Source organism: Periplaneta americana, chromosome 2, assembly GCF_040183065.1.
Source record: "Periplaneta americana isolate PAMFEO1 chromosome 2, P.americana_PAMFEO1_priV1, whole genome shotgun sequence".
Lineage (NCBI taxonomy): Eukaryota > Metazoa > Arthropoda > Insecta > Blattodea > Blattidae > Periplaneta > Periplaneta americana.
In genome coordinates, this window is record NC_091118.1 from 100,296,916 (window position 1) to 100,320,494 (window position 23,579).

The following is a 23,579-nucleotide window of genomic DNA, read 5'->3' on the forward strand; positions in this document are numbered from 1 at the left end:
TGCAAGGAGAATAATGACTTTGTTGTTAAATCCTGAGTATTTATATGTCGAAAACTTGTGTAATATTCGCTTCAAAGTTTGAAACTCAATTGAAATTATAACTACTATACGGTATATCACTATGAAGTTAAATAAAATGTTCCCAAAGTTTCGATAGATCATTTCCCTTTACAGGCAATCTTTATGGACATGGTACACATAAGATCTTGTCAAGCTCTGAGGCTGCATCCAAAGATTGTTATTAAATATTGGGAAATAAGGAGGATAATGACTTTATTGTTAAATCCTGAGTCTTCTAACAACTTGTTTAATATTCGCTTTATAGTAGTTTGAAACTGGAAGTTACATAAAATGTTCCAAAAGTTTTGATAGATTATTTCTCTTTGCAGACAACCTTTCATCTGTACAGTATTGTGTTATAAATAAGTTACAGAAGTTAAATAGTATAAATCGAACCCAATTTTCTCATTGAATAAGTAATAACTGCTTTACTGTGTTAATATTATGGTAAATTATCTGGCTGACTAGTTTCGACTGGTGTCTGTCTAGGCTTCGGAGAATGACGGATACCACGTCGAAACTAGTCAGCCAGGTAATTTACCATAATATTAACAGTAAAGTAGTTACTACTTATTCAGTGATTATTCAAGTGTTAAAAGAGTGTATTCAAGAATTAAGACAATTTTCTCATAAAATAGTGCAATTTTTTTCATTATATTTAGTTTCCAAATGAATAATAACTGCAACATTTTATCATCATCATCATCATCATCATCATCATCATCACCACCACCATCACCACCACCACCATCAATACGATTACCAATACTGCTAATACTACTAATTCGTCTTCTTCTTCACCACCACCACTGCCTGAATGCTACATTTCCACTCTTATCCCATGCCTGCAGGAAAACCCTCACCCAACCGCTTCATCTTCATTTCCATCTTCTTCATTTTCCTCTTTATTCCTTCCATCTCCAACTTGGTCAATTATGCAGTAACACTAAAAGTTCACAATAGGGGAGAAAAGAGATATCACTACTTCAGAAGAAAGAATAAATAAAAGACAAGAGACTGCTTGGAAGAGTATTTCTAAGCATGAAATCAAACTTGAATATGTTTCATCCTTAAATGCTGAACTACATAGATACAGAATGGTACATAATTTGAATTTTCAATAATACCATGTGTATGACTAAAATAGACAGACAGCGTCTAAAAGTTAGTCATCATCATCATTATTATTGTCAATTCTGTGTAAATATTTATTTTGTTCAAGGCATCCTTATGCACTACCATAATTTGAAGTACCAGTAAGTAGGTACGTACCTGCTATTAAATACTGGTACATATATTTTCATCATTACTACGAAACTGTATCTTATTTGTTTTTAAATTCTACCTGACTTGTATTCTTGCTCTATAATTTATTATATAGTAAGATACCAGATATGTAAAGAATTGAATTCTAATAAAGCCATTTGTAACAACAACAAAATAGGCTACTTTCATCATCATTCATAACTGCAAAGAACAAATTGTGTACACAGTTGACTACATGGATGGTGTCCCTGAAACAATTTATGCTTTATGCTGAGGATGTCGATAAACAATATTTGTGCGAGATAGTGCGTATTTGCTTGCTTTCCGCACAAAACCAATATGCGGTAAGTGTGAAATACCACATTCAGTATTCCCAACGTAACACACATAACAATTTCCCTCTTCTTACCGCTTAAGCGCCATATTCATTTTACTGCTTTAGGCTTTTAACATATTATTTTTAGAGACGTTTAACATAGTAACAATTATAAATTGGAAACTTACCACTGCAATTTCACCTAAATTGCACTGTTAATTATTGTTTTTAAATATTTGCAAAAATTAAGTAAACTCTACAACACCACAAAAGTTACTGCATTTGTAATGCAAGTAACATTAAGGAAGCCATGAAAAAATCAACAAGATTCCAGATGCCGATGTTATTACTGCAATATGTTATATAAATAATATTGTTAAAATATTAAAATGAAAAATAAATCATTACATAACCTTACCGTTTGTTTTGAGTTCGTATTTATAGACTGGGGAAAAAAAAAGACAATCACGGCCTGCTGGAATATAGTAAACACAGAAAACATTTTATAGCAACAATGTTGAAGATAGATATTTTAGTTTTTAAAAGTTGCCGTCATTGAACAGAAACCAAGATGGAGATTTCATTGCAACTAATTAGAAATTCCTCTTTCAGGTATGTAATAAATGATCTTTGCACAAAATAATGTACGATACATAAGCGGTATGTTTGTTTTCATGTTCTCAGAAATTAAAAAAGCTCAACTACGTTTCGCTTTTTCAATCTTTTCCTCGAACATGAAAACATCAACATACTGCTCTTATAACGCATATTACTATTCCATCAAATTAATCTCGAAGTGATTTTTTTTTTTTTTGCATCACAATACCTTTCACTTACTTCGTGTCATGAGAAAGGAAAAAGTAAGCCTATTCTTTATAAATATACCTCAGATCATCATCATCAGCATCATCATCATCACCACCACCACCACCACCACCACTACCACCACCTCTCCACCACCTCCAGTAACAATTTTTCCTCTAAAAAAAAAAGAGGTGGAAGCAATGCTTCCACTGCATCCATGGACACTATGCCTCTGAAAAATATAGAAAAAAGGAGGAAGGAGAAGAGAGAGAAGGGAGATGGAGATAGGGAGGAAGGAGAGGATAAGGGATGGAAAGAGTGTTAAGTATTTTCACTGAAACATGGAGGTTTGTTTCTGCAGAAGCATAAAAAGAATTTTTATGGCCCGGCTTTACTTTGTTCATAATTTGGACGTATGTTTCGAGAGATTAAAAGAGTATCAAATGTAGGCCTACTGTTTTCATTTTCTTTTCATTTATTGTGTTCCATAGGTCTTACATTAGCATTGTAGATTTGAAATGTGGAACAATTAAAAATTATACAAAAATATACAATATGTAACAAGCAGATTAATTCAGTTTTCAAATATAAACAATTCATCAGTTAAGTACCATAAGATATGAATATGGAGGTATTACATTAATTCTGAAATAAATTGTTTCTTATTTATTTTGTTGAATATAATCTTTACGTTAAAAAGCTTAAATATACTAAACTTTGTCTGTTTGCTCTTCAAAGCTTTAAAGTGCCGGTAATTAGGCAGTGCATTGAAATCCTAATAAACGAATAGTGAACTCCTTTTCTATAATAGCTGTAGATGGAGATTCTGAATTGTGTTTTGTATTAACATTAAGAATGCTCTTATTAGTACTAAATGCATAACACAATCAGGGAAAGATTATAGTCAGAAGGTAAGTTCAAAATTTCTAAATTTTGGAAAATAGTTTTGCATGATGCTCTTCTATGCACACCTGTTTTTATTCTTAACACTTTCTTTTGTAAGACAAAAATATTTTTAGCATCAGATGAATTACCCCAGAACAAAAATCAAAATTTCATTATGCAATGGAAGTTTTTTTTAATATTATATATATAAAATTGGGGACTTTAATTGAAGTGAATTCATGATGGCAGGCAGAGTAACTATCTCATGCCCCCATGTTTTATGTTGCTACCAGTGCACTTTATTAGAACTAGGTACCCAGCTTCGAAGCCGTTAGCCCTGTGAACTCACAGTGTATTCATTATCCCCTAGCATGCAAAGTGTATTATTTGAGGGTGTTTATATCGCCAAAAATAAGGTTCTTAATGCATAACAGGTAAAACTCAATTTAGAACTAATATATTGTATGCATATGTGTTTTCTACTTCAAGTGATTATTCAATTCCAAACCAAGAACGTTTGTGCTTATAGATTCTTTAAATTTCATAATTTAATCTAATATTGTAAGAAGACTGAGCAATATTTTGTTTATATATATTATTTTAATGTACCGAAGTACATATGATATTTCCATGCAGATATTCTGTATCACCATACGATGAAAGAATAATGGAACGGAGAAAAATTCTCTCCGGCACCTGGATTTGAACCCGGATTTTCAGCTCTACGTGCTGATGCTTTATCCACTAAGCCACACCGGATACCCATCCCGGTGCCGGACAGAATCGTCTCAGTTTAAGTTCCAACTCTTGGGTTCCCTCTAGTAGCCGCCCTCTGCACTACGTCAGAGATGTCTATGAACGTCCACTAGAGGGAACCAAGAGTTGGAACTTAAACTGAGACGATTCTGTCCGGCACCAGGATGGGTATCCGGTGCGGCTTAGTGGATAAAGCATCAGCACGTAGAGCTGAAAACCCAGGTTCAAATCCCGTTGCCGGAGAGAATTTTTTTCCCCATTCCATTACTCTTTCATCGTATGATGACGCAGAATATCTGCATGGAAATATCATATGTACTTCGGTACATTAGGATAATATATATGATATGCGTAAATCACTTCGTGATTTAAGACGGTGCTTATTCCGTCGGATCCCGGCCAACTAGTCACTCATAACAAGTGCACCTCAGCACATGTGTGAACTTCAGTCCTACGTTCATAGATATCAATGACGTAGTGCAGAGGGCGGCCATAGAGGGAACCCAAGAGTTGGAACTTAAACTGAGATGATTCTGCCTGGCACCGGGATGGGTATCCGGTGTGGCTTAGTGGATAAAGCATCAGCATGTAGAGCTGAAAACCCGGGTTCAAATCCCGGTGCCGGAGAGAATTTTTCTCCGTTCCATTACTCTTTCATCGAATATTATGTTTACTAAACCATTAGAATTTAATATTGTTTTGCATAGAAATATTTTCGATTCTTCAGGCTAAAATATTCTTAATCAAAGCTACTATTTCTATTTATAATATTCTCTCAAATTGTTGGTCTTCGTATTGTCAAGAAAACAAACCTCTGTCAGCCAACTTTCAAAATTGTAACTACTCATATATGAAAATACGTAAATCATTTAAGAATGAACGCTATTATTTTGAAACTCTTCCGCTATATTGCAGCCAGTGGGCTTATTTCAACTGCCAGCACCATCATATTTTCTAATTTATTTTCTGCTTTGCCCTTCAGAGATCTCTGCGATCATGCAATATGCTGGCTCTCAGAGAGTCTCCCCACGAAACAATGCACTGTTAGAACAAGAAAAGACTAGCAGGGCCCTTTTATCAGAGATAGGTTTGAGATAAGTTTCTTTCACATGTTGTAAATCTGTGATGTTCGATCCGCAGCTTTACTTCCTGTGTCAAGGAACCCATGCTGAGAAATTTCATTGCAGCTTAAAAATCCATCATCCTCTTCCAGGTTGTTTGAACTCACAAGCTTTGTAACCACTACAAAAATATAGCTATTGTACTTTTGGTAGGTAGTACAATTCTATATTATGAACAATTATTGTAACACTATATAAAGTATGAAATTTAGTATGTTAATTATAAATGCATTTGTGCTATTGAATTTTGTACAGAATAGAGTACAGAAAAGTACAACTGGCCAGGAAGTTGGGAGGTGTTTGTGATATTGATCAAATATTCATCCTCAACTCAGTAGATGGCCCTACCACTGGACAGTGTGGACCTTTATCAGGATATAGCAGTAAGTACATTTTGAATATGAGTGCACCCAGTTCCTAGCCCACATAAGAAATATGTTTTGACAGTTTGTTGCCTACCAAGTATGCCTAATATGAATAGTGTGAAATACCTATATGTGTTTGTTTTTAATATTTGTTCATCTCGACAACAATGCGTTTGTGAGAATACAAATTCTGAATAAACATTTCTTCGTCTGACAAACAAACATTATTTGCTTTGGTACATAGAATCAGAATCCAATGAAAAAATTTTGAATTCTCATTTAAAGACCACGTTGACCTTAAATCATTGTGATAACCTCTACTGCCACTATTTTCCCCCTTCAAACGAAGAAAATTTTATTCAAAATTGTACCTGTATTTTCGCAAACACGTCATTTTCTTGAGCATGACAATAGGTAATAATCATTTCCCTGTTCGCTATAATATTTTCTACCCAGAGTTCCACCATCTTTTTCTCTAGAAAAAAACACTGTTTATATATATATATATATATATATATATATATATATATATATTTGCTCCAGCTTTTTTTTTATATATTCTATTGATGAAATTAAATAACCCATGTGTAATTTTTTCGCACTGACACAATTATTTAGTCATTTATTAAATGTTATTTTTTCCGTAAATTATGATGCAATGCATTATGAAAATGGTTATACTGAAGATTCTATAAATCGTAGAAATTTCGTATTTATGTCATTTTAAAGTGCAATAATTGCAGTATTATATACTACGTTTTTGTGTTCAATCAAATTATAAAATGGGCCCTTTTAGAGGGTTATATTTTTAAAATACGTTTTTATATATCAGGGACGTACTTCTAAAAAGGGGAAAAAAAACATCATTATATTCTTTGAAATGTTTTACGTAGAACTGCGTTGGTTTTAGAACCCTATTCGAATAAGAAGTCGCTGTGCAAATAATTTACTGATGGTGTGTTCGGGTCGGAAGGCTGGGATTGAGTGAGACCGTGCGCCGAAGCATGCAGCTGCGATAGCTGCAGCGAGAGTGAGTAATACATTATCAGTGGTGCGGTGTTACTTTACGTGAATAAACAGATAACCTCTAGTTCTAAAAGCACGTAATGTCCCTTCAACACTTAGTAGTTTCCTTTTAATTTATCTAACAATAATTCCTAAGTCTTTCGGAGTAGGTATCGTGTTGTATTGTGTGCATGTCAAATCAAACACCTGTATACGAAACGTGACCATTTAGTATTTGCTTAAATCTTCTAAAATATGTTGTTCAGATCAAAATAAGAGGTCTGTAATTTTTTTCTGGGACCATACTTTAATATTTTACTATTTATACTCTTTTCATTATATGACAAATTCATGCACGACGCAGTATGAAAATGCTCATTATTAAGATTCTATGCATCATAGACGTTGAGTATTGGTGTCATTTGAAATGGGAACAAATGGAATATTATATTAATTGATTTATTGATGGAGTTGTTTCAGAGGGTCACTTTTTAAACAATTATTTTTATAACAGCTTATCGGTACTTTAAAAATGCAAAAAGAAAGTGTAATCTATTATATTTTACATAGAACTACGCTGATTTCAGGTTGCTTTCGAGTAAGAAATAACTTTAAAAATAATATGTTGAAGATGTGTGAGAGCTTAGTGATGATTGAGAATCGCCAATAACGAAGACAAAATTATCTAAAAAAAATATCCAAAACAAAAAAATGCAGAACGTTACAGATACACTTAAACATAAAAATATTTAATATCACAGAAGACACAACTTCAGTTGAAAATTCAAATAATTCCGATATAGTACAGAAATTGATACACTTATTTTATGAAACAGACGACAGAAATCTCAAAATACATATATTAACAATTTTTTTAAGTTGGTCCTACAGTAAAATCCAACAACATTTTAATATCACCACCCACATGATATGAATTTCTAAACAAGTAGAAAAGGGGGTTTTGGTTACTCCTAATCCTAAATCGGGAAAAAGTTTGGGAACATTTGTAGTAGAGAAGGTTGTTCAACTTTATAATTCTGATAATGTGAGAAGAGTTATGGCTGGCAAAAAGAATTGTGTTTCAGTTAAAGAAGATGGAAAGAGAGTTCACAAAGAGAAAAGATTAATACTATGTAATCTTAAAAAAACTTACCAGTGTTTCAAAAATAGGATTTTCAAAAATTTTCAAACTCAGACCAAAGAAATGTATACTCCTTGGAACAAGTGGCACGCACTCAGTTTGTGTCTATGTTCATCATGAAAATGTTAAATTAATGCTTGATGGAATTAATAATAACATTTATAATATTCCTTTTAAATTTTTACCATTAGCGAATACAAATAACTTAGCTATATTTTCTACTCAAGGTACCAACAAGCAAAAGTGGTACGAGGGATCTTACAACTTCATTCTTTTGTTCCACTGACACAATCTCAGGCCATAATAAAGAACTATTCACTTCAAAGTGAGAGTAAAGTGGTGGACATTAAATAGAATTGGTTGTAGGTGATTAGTTTTAAAAGTGCAGTGTTGTTTAAACTGTAGTTATCATTCTTACAAGTGTATATTTTACAAAAACAATATTTAAACACAGTACTATATTAGATAAATTACGCGAAAGAGTGATATTCTGACCGTAGAACAGTGTAAAGTGGTCACACGACTCTCATCTAGAGCTGCACTTGCACATCATCTTGCAACAGTACTTATACAGCCCGCGGACTCAAGACGCGCAGCTTGGTGAATCATTTAATTATTCTTCAACGGTTGAGAGTAGCATTCTGATTTTTTTAAGGGTGGTTAAAATAATTTCATGGTATTTAAAGATTTTTTCTGTAATTTTAAAGCAAGTCGTAGCCATTAAAACATATTTTTATGTGTTTAAATGTTTTTTAAAACAAAGTTAACAAACTTATATTTTTATATTATTATGCGAAGAACAAAGTATGTAATATCACCTTCAAATTGAGACAAAGAGCAAATCTCTGTGATGATTATTAGTGGAGATAATCACGTTTAACAATAATGATGTGCGAACTATTTCAGAATCTTTGATAACACATATCTACTACAATAATCGATATAGACAACAATAATAAAACATGTATTTACTTCTTCAATCCATAGAATGTGCAAAATTTGTTTTATCTAAATCAGAGACATGAAAGTCAATTCGAGGTTAAATTTGTGCGATTTGATGTGGAATGACTCATATATATATATATATATATATATATATATATATATATATATATATATACACACACACACACACATACATACATATGGCTTTTAAGGAATCTAGAGGTTCATTGCCGCCCTCACATAAGCCCGCCATCGGTCTCTATCCTGAGCAAGATTAATCCAGTCTCTATCATCATATCCCACCTCCCTTAAATCCATTTTAATATTACCCTCCCATCTACATCTCGGCCTCCCCAAAGGTCTTATTCCCTCTGACCTCCCAACTACCACTCTATATGTATTTCTGAGTTCGCCCATATGTGCTACATTCCCTACCATCTCAAACGTCTGGATTTAATGTTCCTAATTATGTCAGATGAGGAATAAAATGCATGCAGTTCTACGTTGTGTAACTTTTCCCACTCTCCTTAACTTCATCCCTCTTAGCCCCAAATATTTTCCTAAGCACCTTATTCTCAAACACCCTTAGCCTCTTTTCCTCTCTCAAAGTGAAAGTCCAAGTTTCACAACCATATAGAACAACCAGTAATATAATTGTTTTATAAATTCTAACTTTCAGCTTTTTTGAGAGCGGACTGGATGATAAAAGCTTCTCAACCGAATAATAACACGCATCTCCCATATTTATTCTGTGTTTAATTTCCTCCCAAGTATTATTAATATTTGTTACTGTTGCTCCAAGATACTTGAATTTTTCCACCTCTTCAAAGGATAAATTTTCAATTTTTATATTTCTACTTCGTACAATATTCTGGTCACGAGACATAATCATATAGTTCGTCTTTTCGAGATTTACTTCCAAAGCTATCTATTTATTTGCTTCAAGTAAAATTTCCGTGTTTTCCTTAATCGTTTGTGGATTTTCTCCTAACATATTCACGTCACCTGCATAAACAAGGAGCTGAGTAACCCATTCAATTCCCAACCCTCTCTGATATCCAGAACTTTCCTAATGGCATATTCTAGAGCGAAGTTAAAAAGTAAAGGTGATAGTGCATCTCCTTGCTTTAGACCACAGTGAATTGGAAAAGCATCTAACAAAAACTGGCCTATATGGACTCTGCTGTATGTTTCACTGAGATACATTTTAATTAATCGAACTAGTTTTTTGGAAATACCAGATTCAATGAGAATATTATATAAAACTTCTCTCTTAACTGAGTCATATGCCTTTTTGAAATCTATAAATAACTGATGTACTGTATCCTTATACTCCCATTTTTTCTCCAATATCTGTCGAATACAAAAAATCTGATCAATAGTCGATCTATACGCCTAAAACCACATTGATGATCCCCAATAATTTCATCTACATAGGGAGTTAAGAATATTCGACAAAATTTTGTATGACGTCAACAAAAGTGATATTCCTCGATAGTTACTACAGTTAGTCTTGTCCCCTTTTTAAAGATGGGTACAATTATGGACTCCTTCCATTGGTCTGGTACAATTTCCTTATCCCAAATAGTAAGTACAAGCTTATAAATTTCGCTACATGATGCGGTTCCACCCTCTTGTATTAATTCTGCTGGAATTTGATCGATATCTGGAGACTTGTAATTTTTCAGCTTTTCTATCGCAATTTCAATTTCAGAAAGTGTGGGTTCGGATATAAATGGCTCAGCAGTTTGTATTTGAATTTCGTCCCGATCATTTCTATTTGGCCTATGTACATGTAGTAGTTGCTCAAAATAGTTTTTCCATCTGTTCAGGATTGTTGAACCGTAAGTAATAGCATTAATTTCAAGGTGTTATTCTTGTTTTAGATATTTCAAACAAAAAAGTTTAATACAATTTGGTCGTTTTCCTTTCCTTTTCGAGAAAAAAAATTATTTTATATGAAACATCTCATAATAGGCCTAATATTTCGGGAAATATTAAAATTCCTTTTTAGAACAAAAAGTTACATTTGTTCAGATCAATTTTCTACACATTTAAATGACAGAATTAAGATTCTTTCAATAATTTATTGTCATAATATACTGCTCTCTTAAATTGACTGGGGATATTGGAAATTAAATCAGTGGCTTTCCTGGCCAAAACATAGGTACTATGAAATGTTTCGTATAAAACAATTTTATCTCGAAAGGAAAGCAAAAACGAACAAAATTGTATTAAGCTTTTTTGTTTGAAATATCTAGAAAAAAAATAACTTCAGGAAATTAATGACATTACTTATGGTTTACTCTGTAGGCTACATTGATTTTGTTCCAGCGTCTCTATATGTTGTTAATAAAGAATTTATGACAACTGCGAATAAATGTAGAAACGTTTTACCTGCTGTCCTTTCAGTCAGGGTTATTGTTTATTATGCCGTACACTTACGAAATGGCTTTATTTTTTCTCAAGCAAAACCAAGGGAATGAATTTTATTTGCCTTCAAAATCCTTTGATTTGTACTTGTTAACTTCGGAAATAGTGGATAATATAAGCTTGGTACCAATAAAACAAGGACAACAGAAAATCAAGAAACAATGCGAACTCTCTTACTTAACTCTCAGTATTTTTATAAACAATATAGGCCTATTATTTTTTTTTACAATTTTTGACGTTTTAAAAATAGTTTGACGTACTGTTATCTTAATTTATGTGATGCAAAATTTTGAGTTAGTTCAGTAAAATAATGGAGCATTGTTATAAACAATTCTGTGAATCATCAGTGAAGAAAGTAGGCCTGTTTTAAACAAAAGAACGAATAATAGTAGGATTCATATCTTTTGTTTGGGACATGATTTATGGGAAAGGAGAGTTAAAATAACTTACAAGACACATCTAATTTTCAGTACCGGTAGCGTAGCTTGAAAAAAAATCCTTGAATAGACTCAGTAATATGTAAATCCAGTGACTTAAAAAAATTAATATTAGCTTGCCCACAGAAATAAATCGAGGCCATCTTACAGAAACTTCGGAAACAATTTAGCAAATCTTTTGTCTCCATGCCCTTCACCCACAAAGGCCCAGATCCTCCTGCATTGCAGGTTTTGCAGGTCCAAAGTTTATTCCACTGTGTACTCTATTAAACTTTGTACACTTTAAAGTTCCACATACATATATGAAAAAGTCTCACTATTCGAATGTGTTTCTTTGGTCCCTGCATGTTTCACAGCTTTTGCTGCTTCAAAACTTTTTACAGTAACGATGTCAGACTTCATGTTCCATTATCTCTAACAAATATTAGCGTTGAAGAGATTTATTAGGATTGATGTCGTAAATAACAGTTATATAATTATCTTTCTAACTTTGTCATCTTTTTGTAACATTTCTAATTAGGTCGAATTATTTTATATTTCAGTTTCTATTTTTCCTCGAATATTGAAGGAGATATTGGCTGATTTAGCCTATAACTAGAACTGGGATTTTTATGTAGTATCATTTAGCAAAATATGTACATAAATATGTAGTGCAAAACAGTGAAATATGTAGTAAAGTACAGTATGTAAAATCATAAAAATATGTAATGTCACATATTTAATACAATTTATTATTTTATTGGTTTCAACTCTTAAGACACTTTTATGCATTAAATTTTGCGGCATATCAATTATATATTTTTCTAAGTTTTCTGGGGTCATTGATTGTCGCTCAGACTTATATGCAGAGAATGGTCTTCCTATATCACATAATGTAGCTGGAGCAAATTTTAGGAAAGGAATTTTTCTTGGGGAAATGTTCTCAGATAGATCAACGTTATCTCCTCTTAGAATTCGGCACACACTTAGAAATGTTCAATATCCAGGATTTCTTTCCAACACTGTTTGCAATTTACTCAATACACTTGTACCAGTTTCTCCATGCACAACACTTAGTTTTTCAATAGAATTTTCTATGACAGCAATAGAATCTTGTAGAGAAGTTTCCAGATGTTTGATGCTTTCTGGAAGCCAGCTGAGGTTGCCCCTGATATAGGCAATAGAGCAGATTACTTTGGAATCACTGAATGCACTCTGAGATTCACGAATAGATGCAACACTTTCAGGATCAAGAGAATCAACAACAGTCTTTATGGCATCTAGATGTTCAAGTTGACTGTTTCTGTCCATGTTCCCTACCTCGTTAACACTGCTTCTGGGGGCAATGGTGTATCTGGCAGTTGCTGTTTGTAAGCGAGCACTCATTGTGGGGATTTTAGAAGCACTTTTTTGTTCCCGAAATTAATCTATTAACTTAGCTCTATTATGAATAATTTCTGGTTTCTGGCGTCTTGTCAGCCCACTCGAGTTATGTGGATGTAAAGGGAAAAATTGAGACGGAGTCAGGTAAAGTTCCTGGATAGTTCAGTCGGTTGGAGCATTGGTGCGTCCAGCCAAAGGTTCCGGGATCGATACCCAGCCCCGGAACAATTTTTCCCTTGAAATTATTCAAGTCTGCTTCACAGAGAGCTTTACCTGAAAGCTAGATTTGCTTAGCTCTATTATATTCGGCAATATGTTACAGTCCATGAGTCAAGCACGTAAAATGGATCACATTGGGATAAAATACCTTTACAGCAGTCGCAGCTTTAAGCATAAATGCTGCAGCGTCAGAATACAGGACTTCTCTTCTTGAATTCAGTTAGGCCACAAAACTTTAGCCCATCATTCACGAATCTCGCAGTAGTTGAGTGATTTGTATGGTCCAGCTCTTTGCAGTAGATCAAACATGGCTTTGAAGAGGTGTCAGATTGTACGACAAGATTTGCAATAAACTGATCCTTAGCATCCGTAGTTTCATCAACAGCAACCCATATGAAAACATCTCCTATTACTCTCTTATGTTGCCCATTGCCTCGTTATAGCAGACTTGAAGATAATTCTTGCTTGGTGTTGAATGATCAGGAACATATTGCTTGCAATATTTTTCCAGGAAAGAGTTGAATTGTGGCACTTCAGGCTTGTACCATCGAATATTGGCAGTAATCATCGCACTGCATAAGTCCTTATAATCTTGAAGGGGAAGAATTCTGTATCTGTGTTAGGAGTATCTATCTACTTCTTTGGAAGACCTACTTGTTTGTTTTTCTATGCAGTGCACTTCGTACCTGATGTTCAAGCTGGGATTTCATGGAACATCTGATATATTTATAGCCTTCTTGACAAATCACTATTTTATCATCAGTTGTAAAGGACTCCTCAACTGATTTTAATTTTGAAGCCAGCAAGGATGCGACTGGTGCCATACTCACACTAGAGAAAACTGATGTCGACTGTTCACTTACTGTTCCCATCAGTTGTTTTAGTGAAACTATAATCAGTTTGAGATATTTCAAAATAATGCTATTTAAATCCTCTGATTGAGGTTCTGACTGATATGTACATCTATTACCAGACAGTACATCTCACTTGACCGTGACTAATGAGAAAGACAGGCTACGGCACGAATAGGAATCATGTGGTTTTCATGGTCTAGTCATGGCCATCTTGATCGCCTAATATAAATACATGTTCAAAGTTCTAAAAAACAAAGGAATTGCTATATTAAACTCATATTAAACGTGCATTTGTATATAAACTTATTCAATGTTGTTCACGTTAAGACTAAGAATGTGACGTCACGCTGTAGCTTATCTTTCTCATTAGCCATGTTACTTGACGATATGTGTCAGAGGAAGAACAATTTGTTTGTATACATCTGAAGTCTGATTAGTGTAATATGTAGCTAGTCAGCGATGTATGCAATGGAGGGAGAAAGGAGCTGGCCACACTATCTCATTATATTCTGGCTTAGTTGCCTCATGAGTTAACTCAATCCCAAGGGAAAAAATGGAACTCTCTGCATCAAAATCCACAGTTAATTCCCGATTTACCACGAAAATCGTCTGTAGCTGCATTTAGATTGGCAACAGGCCATGATTTTTTGGCCAAACACCTGCATAGAATTGGAATATATCAGTCCCCTAACTGCCCATTGTGCAACTCAAACCAAGAAATGGATTCGGAACACCTCAAAATCTGTGCTTCAGTGGCTAGTCATGATAATATCTTTGAAAAGTATTGGAGTGCAAGAGGTCAAATGACTTTATTGTCAAACGCCTGGCATTAGAAAACAACAACAACAACAACAGTTGCCTCATGAGTAATGGTATCACTTACGAGGTTCAAACCTGTCTTCGGATAATTGACTAAACAACAACAATGGTGTTTAAGGTTGGAGATGAAATTTCCAGAGTAACATAAAAAATGGCATATTTCATTTGTTCAGAAAAATATTTCTGGAAACCCCAAAATGCAAATGAATAGTCTTGCTGTGATTTACTGTTCAAATAGGCATTAAATAATAAAGGCAGGTACACATATGTTGCTATTTATTACTAGTAACAAACTATGAAAGGAGAATGTTTTCTGGAACTTAATGGAACCTGTGATAAAACACATTTTAGAATTTTCTTTACATACAGTGTTCATTCTTTTAAATAGCTGTCACTCATCTTAATCCCCCTATTGCAGCAAGTGACAATAGCCCGAGCTTGAGTTTCGAATTTCAATGCAGGAAATTTACATACATGTGAATACGAAAATGCTAAACATAAGTATTTTTATGTAATATCGCTAACAATATGTAAAATACCTACGAATATGTAAAAATAATGATATTCAGTTATAATAATCCTAATGTAATGTTTCGTGAAAATTTATGTTTTCTCGGTATCTAAATGTCAAGGAACAAAATATATAATTACCGGTATATAGAAATCCCATCTCTGTTTATAACAAAAGTAGCGGAGTGTTCTTGGTCTTGTTCAAAGTAACTTGAATAATTTCATTCTTAATTATTATACGATTCCATTAATTTTTACTTTTGTATAGAAAAATATGTGCAACTACTTGATGTGTTTGCTAAACTGTATTCAAATTAATGTATAAAATGAAAGAGCGAGCTTCTCATGTTTGAGAACTAAATAATAATTTCGTTATATCCACTAACGCAATTTAAATAATTAATGAGTGAAAATCAATTGATTCATACTGCAAACTTCATAATCACGACATGATTGTTGCTGAATATACCGGGTCATACAATCATCATCTGACCAGAGCTGCGACAGGATTGTGCTGGCCAATAAGCTATCACTTCCCATCAGCCAGGCAATATATGATTCCATGATTCAGTAGTTACTTGTTATGCTAGAGTGGCTGCCTAATAAATTCTAATGCACTTTCAAAGATATGTACTCACCCATGTCACACAAGAAGATGCTGGAACTATATGCCTACATTTCCCACACATTTCTGGCATCTGCTTAGGAGATTTCTCAAGGGAATTTGTTCAATTTCATCAAGAGTTTCTTCTATGAACACTGCACAGTCTAGAAAAAAGTTTTGTCACATAAATGCTTTATAAGTCCCTGAAAGGAGGCGGTGTGCATGATCAGAAGATGATCGACCTGTTCACAAGAAAAGGACTAGTTGTTTGTTGTTTAGTCAACTGTCCGAAGACAGGTCTGAACCTCACAAGTGATACCAAGAAGGCGCCACTTATGAGCCAACTAGGCCAGGAGATAATGGGGTAGGATGGCCAGTTCCTTCCTCCTATAGACTAGTTGAGGTAATAAATTAGTTTTGTTTCGTTGTCTGTCTGATCATGTGCACTGCCTCCTTTCTGGAACTTATACAATATCTGTGCGACAAAATGGTTTTCTGAGGCTGTATGTCGCCTTCTTTGCTTCTTATCTTGAAAACTTCCTATTTCCCGAAATTTTTAAATTAATTTATGAATTGTATCACGACTTGGAACTCGATCATCTGGGAATTTCTCTTCAAATAATCTCCTAACATCACAAGCGGATTTTCTGGATGTGTAGGTAGAGGAAAACAAGGAACATTTTTATTTTTTGTTTCAACTATACAAAGGTGCTGGGTAAGGTTTTTTGATCAAGACAGTTAATAATTTTTTAAGAAAGGAGTATTCTTCGTTGAAATATTGTACATTTTTGTGAGTTTTATCACAGGCAATGAATAATTTTGTCCTAGATTTTATATATTTTTTTTTTCTATGTAAGGATTATTAATTCTTTGGTTGTGCAGAATTATCTGTTATGGTTCCAAATAATTTTTACTTTATGTAAGTTTTAGACTTTCACAGTTACTGTAATAAGAATTGAGGTTTTGGGTATTCCACCATGTCCTGGAACCTGATGTAAAGTTACAGGACACGATGGAATACCCAAAAGCTTAATTCTGGTTATTACTCTGTCTCCTCTGATGCTATGGCATTGCTCACGCTTGTTACAAGTTGAGAAGTGTGAAATGCTAATTTGAGCCTGTTCTGCAGCAACTGTAGCAGTGAATCCAGGTCAAAGCAAACCTTTGAAATTGGCACTACTGGTGCAGAATGAAGCTTATTACCACTGGAACATTAAGGTGATTCAGCTGAGGTGCTCGGATCTCAGCAACTTCAGAGGTAAGTAACACTACTGCATTATTGAAAACTCTTGGAATTAATGAAGAAATGTTCTTCTCTCCTCATCATGGGAACTTGGCTCTGGCATGTAGATCAAATCTGCTGATAGATATTATTCTCGACATCATGTTAAAAATTGCTCACCACCCCTTTAAGAAAAATTTTAATTTAAATCTTAGACTTACAGTTTGATAGATTAGTTATCGGCCACCTGAGTTCCAGTAATAATGTAGTTTCTGGCTTAAAGGACATTTAGAATGGAAAACAAATTGTAGAAGGAGGTGTTCTATTGAGATTGTGCATGTTCATGAGAGAGAGACGAAAACAGTTTTTATGCTGACGTTTTTCTTAAGTAAGAGAAAATAAATAAAAAAGAGATAATTAAATTTGTACTGTTGCAGATGAATACCGGTAACATAATATTTAATCTCAGTGAAATTAATAAGATTATAAACGTAATATAAAAATGTATAACTTTCTTTATTAAAGATATATAATTGAATAATAAATATTTTTAATGTACCAGTAACGAAAGTGTCACACTTAACTGCTGTCTTATGTAGTTCACCTTTATCTTCATCTCCTTACCTACAGTCTTGTGGTTTTAAAATTCTCTGTATTGGTACATAAAAATATTTTGTATGGTAACTTATGGTATAAGTTGGTATGGTATGGTATGGTATGGTATGGTATGGTATGGTATGGTATGGTATGATATGGTATAAGTTTTAATATCTTCATGGAAAGTTTATAAGATTTATTTTCGAACTTTCTACATGAATTTTGTACTAGTTTCTATGCAAAAATTGATTTTGTAAACCCTGCAGTTAAAATCATACAGTAGGTACTTTAAAATCCCAAGAAACTGTAGTTGAGAAGTTTTTAGCTCTTAAACCTAATAATGGAACACGCTGTTTATAATTCTCATTAGGTTTATAGCTTCAAAGATATAACATAGTACCACTGAATTTGGCAGTGGCATGGCGTACAAATTATGGTACAACCTTTCTTAAGCGAACATAATGTTTTTAATTAGAATATTCCGTGGGAAGTCAGCAAAAACACGTGACTCATTTCCAGTATGCGAGTATTTTGCATTACAGAACGATTAATATTGTATCCTGCACCTTACTTGCACTAAACACAAGCATTTACCGGTACTTTATATATATATATATATATATATATATATATATATATATATATCAGCAATTTCTACTCCAAAACCATCTCTACGGTCAACAGTGATCTTCAAATAATTAATTAGTGCCTAATTATTTAATCAATCATTTCTTGTCATTGTTGTGTGACTCCTTTAAACTTAAACATGTGTATGTTATTTATACTTTCAACTGCCTATTGTCAATATGCTCTGTCTTTGTGGAGCCTGTTAATACAGGGAGCTGTTATTGTTTAGATAATTAAATAATAATAACAAGCAGAGGTGCAGAGCTAATTTAGTAGTTTAATAAACAGTTCATTATGTTGCACTCCTATATTTTTTCCTACACAAAATTGAAAGACTCACCATTTTCAGATTACATCTCATGTATGACTCTTTTTTTTTTTTCTTCAGTACCAGCAACATGTGGAAGAAAGGAACTTGATTCTCTGCATATAAGTGCATCAGCTACAGATAATATATTTACACATTTCCCTAACTTATTTGGCTTGTGGCATGACGTCAGGTGGCGAAGATATGAATCCCGTTATCAAGATGGTGCACCTTGGTGGAGTTTCCCAGAACCAATTTTCAACACATTTTACTATGGTAAGATTACTGACACTGCTCAAACAGTCAAAATGTTACTAAAACGAAATAAATTAATTCTGACGAATTTTATGCTAGTAATTACGAATATGACAATAAAAATGGCCGCTGTGTTCTGCTTTTATTCAATTTGCATAGTATTGTAATCATGCAATGGGAACTGAAAGGAAGGAATAGGAAAAGAAGGCCTAATGAAAATTGGATGGACGGAGTAAGAAGAAATATGCAACTGAAAGGACTGCAAGATCCAGATGTATTAGATAGGGACCAATGAAGAAAAAAAATTAAATGAACAACATCATATTTTGTTTCGTTGAGGAAAAACTATAGCACTGTAGAAAGTCCTATAATAAAGAGCATAGAATTGTTGCATTCTAGGGTGTAGAAGTCTCTTAGAAGTGTGGTGGTTGCAGTTTAATGACATGTTGCAGGATTTCTATTAGGTACCGTACTCCTAATGGTTATGACTTTCCAACAATTTAATTGAATGTGAAAGTTTCCAAGGTGAATACTGGTTTTGGTCTCGGTTTTATGTTACGTTGCTATATAAACGTAGTTTTCGTGCTATTGTATATACCGTATACAACTTCGTATTTACCTTTTATTTCAATGCTCCTCCTTAGGAAAATTGTATTGTTTTGTGATCTATTTTTCGCTCATATCATAACTGCAGGAACCACGAAGAAGCACTTACAACAGGAGAACTCCTACATACTGCATCTAGGGCACAGAAGAACATCAGATGCTGAGGAACGTATTGTCGGAGGCACAGATGCGCAGTTGCACGAATTTCCCTGGCAGGTCGCCATCTTCCTAGATGACTTATTTTTTTGTGGTGGTGCACTGATCAATGATCAATTTGTCTTGACTGCAGCACATTGCCTCATGACGTAAGTTTCTTGTACATAAGAGCATAGCCATGAATATCAAGTAGATATCAAGTAGATCTTTGTAACATAACGTTACTGTAGTTTATTGATTTCAAATATCACATAATGTATTAGATGGAAGATGCTGATGTTGAATGAGTGGTCAGTGGCTAGCTGAAGGCTTAAATTAATTGAGGGGCTTAGAACAAAAAGCAGGTAAGTGACATAAACCTAGCTTTGAGGAAATTACAGTTAAAGTTCTACATGCAATGAAATATTATACACTAGCTTGGTGAAATGATGCCCATATAGCAGCACTGCACAGTGTGATCACTTACCTGATTTTATCCCAAAGAAACATCCTTTTGGGCTATCACAACACGGACTTACCTCATTTTTTTAATAATGCCACTTACCTGCTTTTTGTTCTAAGCCCCTCAATTCTTATAATAATAATATACACTGATTAACACTAACTTCTTTACTGTGTTAATATTATAAAAATACCTGGTTGACTAGTTTCGAGATGGTGTCCCTCATTGTCCGCAGCCAGTGAGGTCTTGCACTATCTTCTGGTTTCCTCAAGATCTCACTAGGCTTCGGACAATGAGGGACACCACCTCAAAACTAGTCGGCCAGGTATTTTTATAATAGTAACACAGTAAATAAGTTATTGTTAATCAGTGATTATACAAGTGTTAAGAGAGTGTACCAAACAATGAAGAATAAAAATATACATTATTAGCCAGCTTTTTCATTGTAGGGTTTTCAGTACTGTGTAAAAAGAATTTATTTGTTCACTTTGCTTCTTATTTTCATTTGCTTATTATGTTCGGTAAGTTGGTGAGTTATAGATCAGGAAAGATGTTAAAATAATAAGAGTTTCGTTGTGATTGAGTTGTGATTAAATTTTTGAGTTTTACAATCTTGTCGTGACATTTAATATATCGAAACTACTTACTGGACCATCTTCAAAACAGTATTACTCGAAAAGTGGTACCTTCACTTATTCTTTGAATCCGAGTGTTTTGCCAATGTGATAGACTTCATCTTCTTTAAGTGCCAGAACAGAACAATTGTCAGTGATCTGATAGCTACCGGTACCAGACTGTCATATAGACGAACCTTCACAATCGCTAAAAATGGAACCAGCAAACCGAAATGATGGAGAAATTAAATTTCAGTACACAGTTCTGAAACCCACATTTTTCATTGCGTGTTAAGATAAATATTTTTATTTCACTTGTACAGACTACTTATTTAGTTTTACTACCTGTACTAGTGAATTAAAAGGCTTTTTTACGTAGATACTATAATTTTAAATGTAAGTACAGTATTAATATCGTTAAAAATATGTCTAGTAATATTGCTTGCCATTGTATATGAATTCCGTGAGTTCAAACCTGGCTGAGATGAAGTGTATTATATTGTATTCATTTACATTACATGACATTCCTATATCGCTTCACAGCTAAAATATGGAACATATCAAAAAATCTTAATAGTACTACAAGGTTTTAATTGCAGTCACAGTCTAGTTGAAATATATACAGAAGGGTTTTACAATATACTAGTACAACACAAGAGGTTAGTATTGATACTTAATACAAGACAGAAATATTCATGTACCGGTAGCATTGTTAAATGTCATAAATTCACTTACAGAATAGAAGGCGTGGGAAATTAGGTACTGGTACTTCTTTAATTTGGCTTTAAATAATCTTATGTTTTGAGTTTGATTTTTTTATATCCATAGGGAGGCTATTAAATATTTTTACTACCATATAACGCACTTCTTTTTGATAGCATGATAGATTTGCCAATAACTTTCCCAGACATGTTCAAACATTTTTAACAAGAGCCAGAACAGGTCACATTGTCACACAATTATACATACGCCGATTTCACCTTTCTGATACTCCTACTTGTCTGTGGTGTAATAATCATGATGATCTGGAACACATTCTTCTACACTGTCCATCCATAAACCACAAAAGAAGTCAATTAAAATCATCAGTACCAGTTGCAGAAGATACAGCTCTGCAATATATATTGTCTACACCCCAACTCTGGTACTAGCAACAGGCATTTATAATGAACACCGATCAAAATACGCCTCATTTCTCATGAAAAACGAGAACTGAAAAGACTACAGTGGACTATAGTGGACTTTATGTTGTCAGCAAACAGACGGATACATTAAGAAGATTGATTGATTGATTGATTTTTCCAGTGGAGTATGAAAGTCATTTTTGGCGAGTATTTATGCTATGAACTGTTGAATTAATTACAAAGTTTTTTACGATTACATACGAAAAAGTTTATTAGTGAAAAAATATACTGACATGCCATGAGCATTATTTGTAGTTCCTTGAAAATGACCCTACATGATTTCCTAGATTTGGCACCAACTATTATTCTAACTACTCTTTTTCGCAGTAAGAATATACTGTTACTATCTGTAGAATTTCTCCAGAATATTATTCCAAAACTCAGTACCGAGTGAAAATATGCCAAGTATATTGTTTTTTAAGTATTATATTGTTTTCAATGTATATTCAAGGGCATTTTCCTTCCTTCTTCGTGTCTTAGGGTCATTCTATATTGAAGAACCCTGTCCCTCATTAAGAGGTCTCTAGACAAAAGTTCTCGCCCATGTTCTAAAAATCTAATTCATATGTTGTGTCTGGTAGTTGTAGTGATAAAAATAGCAAGGAAGTGGAATATAGAATTAACTACAACATTCATTTTTCTTATCGGAGAGCAGGGTTCATATAGTAGGACTACTGAAGAATCCAAGTGGAATTTGTAGTGAATAAAGACTATAGTTGGGTAAGTTTTCTCGGTATATGTCTGTTTTTTCTTCCACCATTCTACCGATTTTCTATTATCCATTAAGAGCAAGTGCAAGAAGTCTGAGAGCTGATGTACACATATACTTACTTACTTACAAATGGCTTTTAAGGAACCCGAAGGTTCATTGCCGCCCTCACATAAGCCCGCCATCGGTCCCTATCCTGTGCAAGACTAATCCAGTCTCTATCATCATATCCCACCTCCTTCAAATCCATTTTAATATTATCCTCCCATCTACGTTTCGGCCTCCCCAAAGGCCTTTTTCCCTCCGGTCTCCCAACTAACACTCTATATGCATTTCTAGATTCGCCCATACGTGCTACATGCCCTGCCCATCTCAAACGTCTGGATTTAATGTTCCTAATTATGTCAGGTGAACAATACAATGCGTGCAGTTCTGTGTTGTGTAACTTTCTCCATTCTCCTGTAACTTCATCCCGCTTAGCCCCAAATATTTTCCTAAGCACCTTATTCTCAAACACCCTTAATCTATGTTCCTCTCTCAGAGTGAGAGTCCAAGTTTCACAACCATACAGAAGAACCGGTAATATAACTGTTTTATAAATTCTAACTTTCAGATTTTTTGACAGCAGACTAGATGATAAAAGCTTCTCAACCGAATAATAACACGCATTTCCCATATTTATTCTGCGTTTAATTTCCTCCCGAGTGTCATTTATATTTGTTACTGTTGCTCCAAGATATTTGAATTTTTCCACCCCTTCGAAGGATAAATCTCCAATTTTTATATTTCCATTTCGTACAATATTCTGGTCACGAGACATAATCATATACTTTGTCTTTTCGGGATTTACTTCCAAACCGATCGCTTTACTTGCTTCCAGTAAAATTCCCGTGTTTTCCCTAATCGTTTGTGGATTTTCTCCTAACATATTCACGTCATCTGCATAGACAAGAAGCTG

General features: G+C 33.9%; 1 protein-coding gene across 1 annotated transcript in view; it reads left to right on the forward strand.

Moving 5' to 3' along the window:
- The window catches only part of LOC138694462 (uncharacterized), a 53,420-nt gene that overhangs the window by 15,951 nt on the left and 13,890 nt on the right, over nt 1-23,579 (forward strand). The window contains exons 5-8 of the mRNA XM_069818196.1: nt 5,464-5,591; nt 17,032-17,160; nt 18,737-18,931; nt 19,605-19,821. Of these exons, the coding sequence (XP_069674297.1) occupies nt 5,464-5,591; nt 17,032-17,160; nt 18,737-18,931; nt 19,605-19,821 (669 nt within the window). The remainder of the gene's footprint in view (nt 1-5,463; nt 5,592-17,031; nt 17,161-18,736; nt 18,932-19,604; nt 19,822-23,579) is intronic.